Raw genomic sequence first — 6076 nt, forward strand, 5'->3', positions numbered from 1 at the left:
CCCCCCCCCCCCCTTATTAGCCAGTGGCATCGGTTTAATAGACCACGTGCAGGAAAGTGTGTTTGCCTAGAGACCCTAGTTAATGAGCATAAAATGCAATTGTTTTATTACAATTCTCTGTGTAATCCAGTCTGATAAGAAAGTTAATTAACTTTGAAAACATGTCCCATATGCATATGCACAGCAGAGGCTATACCACTGACTAAATGGGCCTGTAACCATGGTAACCGTATTCAAAAACAGGTCTCTAGCTTTGCATTCAAGACAGTAATGCTACACTCCCAGTCCTCTGTTGCTATGGTGCCCTTTCACAGGCGTCTAGTGAAGACAGACCATGTTTGTTAGAGTGTTGGTAGACAGTCAGGCTGGTGGTCACAGCAGCAGAACCGAGTCCTGTTGAGGCTTGTCTGTGTTTTGAGGTGTGGCGTTGGTCGCATGCAGGTGTCTGTTAATGAGTTTTGAAGGCTGTGAAGCTTGCAGAAGTAGTTCAGAGAGGGGAATTGCCATAGTAACATCAATATTCTTACCCCTCCTTCTCCTCTTCCTCACTTCCTCTGTTAAGATGGCAGCCCGAAGAAGCCAGAGGATCTGACTGTAGCTCTCTGATGGCAGCTTATGTCATGTTTCTGTACTGACTCAACTTCACCTCTAGAGGGGGCAACAGGTTCAGAGCTGGCTCTGAGCTGGCTCTTCACCTATGAGTGTGTGTGTGTGTGTGTGTGTGTGTGTGTGTGTGTGTGTGTGTTTTCTATATGAGGGCAATGTTTCACCGTCTCTCTGGCCAGTAGATTGAATGTATGACAGGATAGAGGGGATCATTTCTTCCTCTCTTGAGCTGCCTGAGCTTTTAATACATTAACCTTTGACCTCTGGGCACATCTCATATTGATTTGATGCCCTTTTGAATACCCCCCTCGAGTACCCCTTTTTATTTAGCTCATCTTCTTTCCCTCCAAGCGAATTGCATGCTGTATGTGTGTAATGGGGCTTGCATGGCTTGTCATTTTTACTAGGTGGAAAGTGGTCGACTAGTCAGTGGATCACTGGTTACCTTATTTGTTGACTCAACATCAGTAGTCTTTGCTGTTTCTGGCAAGTCTAATTCTGCATAAAGGGAGAGTTTGAAAGTGCACAAAGTCCACTCGGCTGAATCAGGTGAGAAATTGCCATTTCCACATTCATTCTACAAAAACAAACAAAAAAAAAAACAGTCATGTCTCAATTGCTTATGGTTTCTGTCAACCTTTTGAGCTCCACTTAAATTAAGTTCACTTAGTTTCAGAACGGTTTGCAATAACTTTGGATCAATTTTGCTTGAAATGGACCACCTCAGAATTCTGCAGCAGAATTATATAACATTTGCTTATAATGTGCTTTGTGAAAGTAAACCACTTTATGGGCCCAAAAGGAGGGTTTCACAACAATGTGACCATGAAGAATCATTTTGGGTACCCCAAAGAACCTTTCAGTGAACTATTCTTCAAAGAACTGTTTGTTTATTAGTCTTTATTATTAGAAGAACGTTCCAATAATCTGAAGATTATTTTTTCCCTATAAAGAATCTTTTGTGCATTGGAAAGGTCCAGTGGATGTTAAATGGTCTTCATGGAACCGTAGATGCAGATAAAGAACCTTTTAATTTTAAGAGTGTAATTTCAAGTATATTTGGCTATTATGGCTCATTAAATAAAGGCAGCAGCACAATTTTTAAAAGAACCATTTTTGTTAGTGTAAAGAACATTTTAATAATCTTAATTTTTTTTCAAACTCTAGAACCCTTCTGTGCAGTGGAAATTTGCCATAGGTGTTAAAGGTTCTTAATGCAACCATAGATTTAAAAAATAATAATTTTAAGAGTGTAATTTCCAGCATTTTTGGCCATTATAGCTTATTATACAAAGCTAACAGCATGTACCTACACGGATACACAGTTTATCGACTGTTTTTCCTGCTTTTCAATATATGTTGAGCTAGCACAACTGAAGTCATTTGAACCATGACTAGTCGACACAGACCCAGTGAGTTGACTAGTCGTGCAACCCCGAGTGCGCAAGAGAGTGAAATTGAAGATACGCTGCTGTGTATGTGAGAGTGTGAATGAGTGCATGCTGGGTAATGAAAGCTTGCATGCGTATGTTTAATTTGTTAGTTATTATATAGTAGTTTAGTGTGCATCTAAGTACACTACTTCTGTACTAACGGTGTCTCCCCCCTGCAGGATAAGACCAGCGCGCTGAGTCTCAGTAACGTGGCCGGCGTGTTCTATATCCTGGTGGGGGGTCTGGGTCTGGCCATGACTGTGGCTCTGGTGGAGTTCTGCTATAAATCGCACCAGGAGACCAAACACCTCAAACTTGCCAAAAATTCCCAGAACTTCAAACCAGCTCCTCCGTCCACCACACAGAGTTTCACCACATACAGAGAGGGCTATAACGTCTACGGAACAGAGAGCGTCAAAATATAATGGTTCGTCTAAGGCTGTTTTCTTTGTGTTTTTCATGTTTGTTAGTAATACCATTTCTTAAGAAAAAGGTATTAATGATGGGTGATCTACTTTTGATGAGTGATGATATCAGAGTTGCTGTTCAGTTCTGAGGTAAGTAAAGTTTCCCCACTGTGTTAAAGCTGCGTCTTTTTTTTGTTTTGTTTTTAGAATAACACTTATAAACTGTCCCTACTATTTGACAGATATCACTAAAAGAGTTGTTCTGAGAAATCACACTTGTCTCTGTAACTGCCCTAAGCTTTGTAAACATAAAAGAAACAAGAATTAGAGTGTGATTCAGTCATGTTAGCCAGTCAGCAGAGTTGGGAAGTGTTGCTTTTAAAAATGACAAATTACACTACCATTCAAAAGTTTGAGGTTGGCAAGATATTTTTATCTTTTTAAAAGAAGTCTCTAATACTCACCATGAATGCTTTTATTTGATCGTAAATAGTCAAATCTGTGATACATTTTGAAATATTAGAATTTAAAATAACTGTTTTCTATTTTAACATGTTTTAGATCTTATTTATTCCTGTGATTGCAAAGCTGGAGTAACAGCCATTACTCCAGTCTTCACTGTCACATGATCCTTCAGAAATCATATTAATATGCATACTTGGTGCTCAAGAAACATTTCTAATTTTCAGTGTTGAAAATTTTTGTGAATTTTTTTTTTTTCAGGATCCTTTTATGAATAGGAAGTTCAAAGGAACAGGATGTATTTGAGATATAATTTTTGTAACATTATAATTGCCTTTGTCACTTTTGATTAGTCAATTAATCAATTAATTAATTTCTGAAAAATATGTACTGACCTTAAACTAAAGTATGCATTAAGTAGTGACCATGTAATATGAGCTATTTGTAACCACATTTTGCCAGTAAGAAAATCATAAAACTTGAATGCAACCGTAATATTGGTTGCATTTAAGTCATGACCTAATGGTTAGAGAGTCAGACTTGTAACACAAAGTAACCCAAAGGTCGGGGGTTCGAGTCTCGGTACCAGGAGGGATTGTAAGTGGGGGGAGTGAATGTACAGCACTCTCTTCCACCCTCAATACCACGACTGAGGTGAGACCCTTGAACAAGGCACCGAACCCCCAACTGCTCCCCGGGCGCTGCAGCAAAAATGGCTGCTCACTGCTGTGTTCACTTGGATGGGTTAAATGCAGAGCACAAATTACGAGTATAGGACATCATACCTGTCCACACGTCATGTCACTTAACTTCAAAATGATGGGGCACCTGTCAAACTGTCAGGGATGCATACAGTAGGAGGTGGTCTCTAATTCAATGCTTTGAGGTGTAGTCACATATTTACTGTTTGTTCTGCAAATTTTCAGTCGGAATCCATGCGATCAGGAATGTCGCTTAAGGGTGAAATAATTCCCCACGCAGATTTTGGTCAAGTGAAATTGCTTGAAAGCTGCTTGGTTTGAAAGTTACCTCTCAGTGAGCTGCGTGTCATACATCACTACACTATTGATAACAGACAGTGGGTCTTTTGTTGCTGAAATTTTGCTCATTTGACCACACTTGTAGTCTGGTGGTATTTGCAGCAGCTTTAAATTGTTCCCCATGAATCAGGAGCTCCATCTCTTCAAACTTTCTGCGTTTAGATCAGCGCTCTGTTGATTTGCTGCCTTTTGTCTGAATGAATTGTTCTGTTATTGTCAAAAGAGCATATCTGTCTGCAAGTCTCAAATGGGTTGGGCTGCTCTCTTTTCTTATTCTCAGATTGGAAGCCTGTCCCTTGCTGATCATGTGGTATGTGGCATGGGATAGACTCTCCGTCTCTTTGAGTCGACTGCGATTCCCTTTAGAAAGTGGACACGCACCCAACCAAAACTCATCTCACCAGAACACTTGTCTTCTCGGCTCTGAACACAACCTGAACCAATAATCACGCGACAGACTATCGGATGGACCAAGACCCGCTCGCCCTCTCTCAGTGCCTTACTGAACCAGTGGCAAAACATGCAGACCATCTCACCAAAGTCCTGGAGATGTCCTGCTGGGTGCTGGGTCTAAAACCATGTTTCAATTTATTCTTATTATGAGAGGGAATAATGGAAAAGGAGGGAAGGAGAGATGGACACACACGGTGATAAGAGGTTTGATTTGGTTGATCTCATGATCAGTGATGACAGTGTTTAATGAGTGACAGTCAGCTTGTCTCCATGACAACTCGCACTAGAAGGAGTGTCTGCAGACAAACAGTTTATGCAATTTGTAGGAAATATTTTTGAATGATTCTGCTTATTAATTTAAAGTTTGTGCTGTGATTCTGTGTCCTCAACAACATAATTGTTATGAATAATGTAAATAATACTTTCAGATGCATTATGGCATCAGAGGACTAATCTCAATATTGTTTCCCTTTCACAATTTGCAGTTTATTTCGATTTTTTTTTCTTAGCATATTTACTTTGTAGTGAATTCATAGTGTGTGTGTGTGTGTGTGTGAGAGAGAGAGAGAGACAGGACACTTCTCTCTTTTCTGTACTGTAAACCCAACAAGAGTGTAAGATTCTAAATTTGTTTGCCAAATTACTTTATTCTGAAACATAGGAGCTAATGACCTCCTAATGAAGCACATTCATATAACATCAGCAACAACAACAAATGTTCATATATTTCACCATCATAGTCAACTGTTTTCTGTTTAGATCAGTTTTTTAAGTCAAGCTTAGGAAACAAAAAATGTTTAATTGTTTGCAATTACTTTTTTGTTTTAAAATGCTTTAATAAACTGCGATTATAACTGAGATAAAATATGAATACTGTTAAGCTGATACAAAAAAAGAAAACATGGATTTTTGATTTTATAAATGCAGATAAAGTCTCTCTGTTTAAATTCTTAACATTTGTTTAGATGGTAAAATGCATATTTATTTTGAAGATTTTGTAAAACTGTTTGATTTTTAAGTAGATTTGCATGTACGGTAAAGATGAAAACAGCTTTCACCTCAAGAAAGCCTCCCTTGACATGTCCCTCTTCCCATGTCCCAGTCCTCTGCTCTCCCTCTCCTCCATTCCCCGTTAATTAAAGAAAGAAAGAATAGGAAATTATGAAATGGTCAAGATACATCCTGAGGAAAACAATAATCTGTCCCTCTGCATGACTGCAACCAACTCTTAAACATTTAAGTATATTTTGTAAATAAAGGCAAATTTAAGACAAATTTCTACTGACTAATGTGTCATTTCAGCACATATTACCGGTGAATTTAAGTATATTTAATCTCATTCTCATTTTTCATTGACGCTTACATTTGTCAGGCAATTTGAGTGTTGGATTGCCTTACTTAGAGTTGTCTGTACAGATTAGGTTGGTAGAAGGTATTTTAATATGAAAAACACCTTGTCATCTTACATTTTTGTCATCTTTTATCATGTCTGACAGCTACACAGCTGGAGCTCTGCACAGCTGACTATCATGTTCCGCTAAACTACCAAAGAACCACGAGATATTGTCAAAAGCTCTGCATTCTAGATTTTCAGGGCTAAATGAAGAGGTGATCATATTTATAACTCACAAATAATCCTCATCACAAATGCAATACATGCCACCTGCTGAGCAAA

The 6076-nt window shown here is 38.7% G+C and overlaps 1 protein-coding gene across 5 annotated transcripts in view; it reads left to right on the plus strand.

Moving 5' to 3' along the window:
- The window catches only part of LOC107680378 (glutamate receptor 3), a 35996-nt gene extending 31674 nt beyond the window's left edge, over positions 1-4322 (plus strand). For 4 of the 5 annotated variants that reach the window (XM_016476240.1, XM_016476239.1, XM_016476242.1 and 1 more), the window contains 2 exons: positions 2219-2466; positions 4229-4322. In XM_016476240.1, coding sequence (XP_016331726.1) covers positions 2219-2464 — 246 coding nt within the window. In that variant the 3' untranslated portion in view covers positions 2465-2466; positions 4229-4322. Of the gene's footprint in view, positions 1-2218; positions 2467-4228 lie in introns of those variants that run through there. The other variant, XM_016476244.1, reaches the window with a different exon arrangement.
- The last annotated feature ends 1754 nt before the right edge of the window (positions 4323-6076 follow it).

Source organism: Sinocyclocheilus anshuiensis, unplaced genomic scaffold (assembly GCF_001515605.1).
Source record: "Sinocyclocheilus anshuiensis isolate Anshui unplaced genomic scaffold, SAMN03320099.WGS_v1.1 scaffold1262, whole genome shotgun sequence".
Classification (NCBI taxonomy): Eukaryota; Metazoa; Chordata; class Actinopteri; order Cypriniformes; family Cyprinidae; genus Sinocyclocheilus; species Sinocyclocheilus anshuiensis.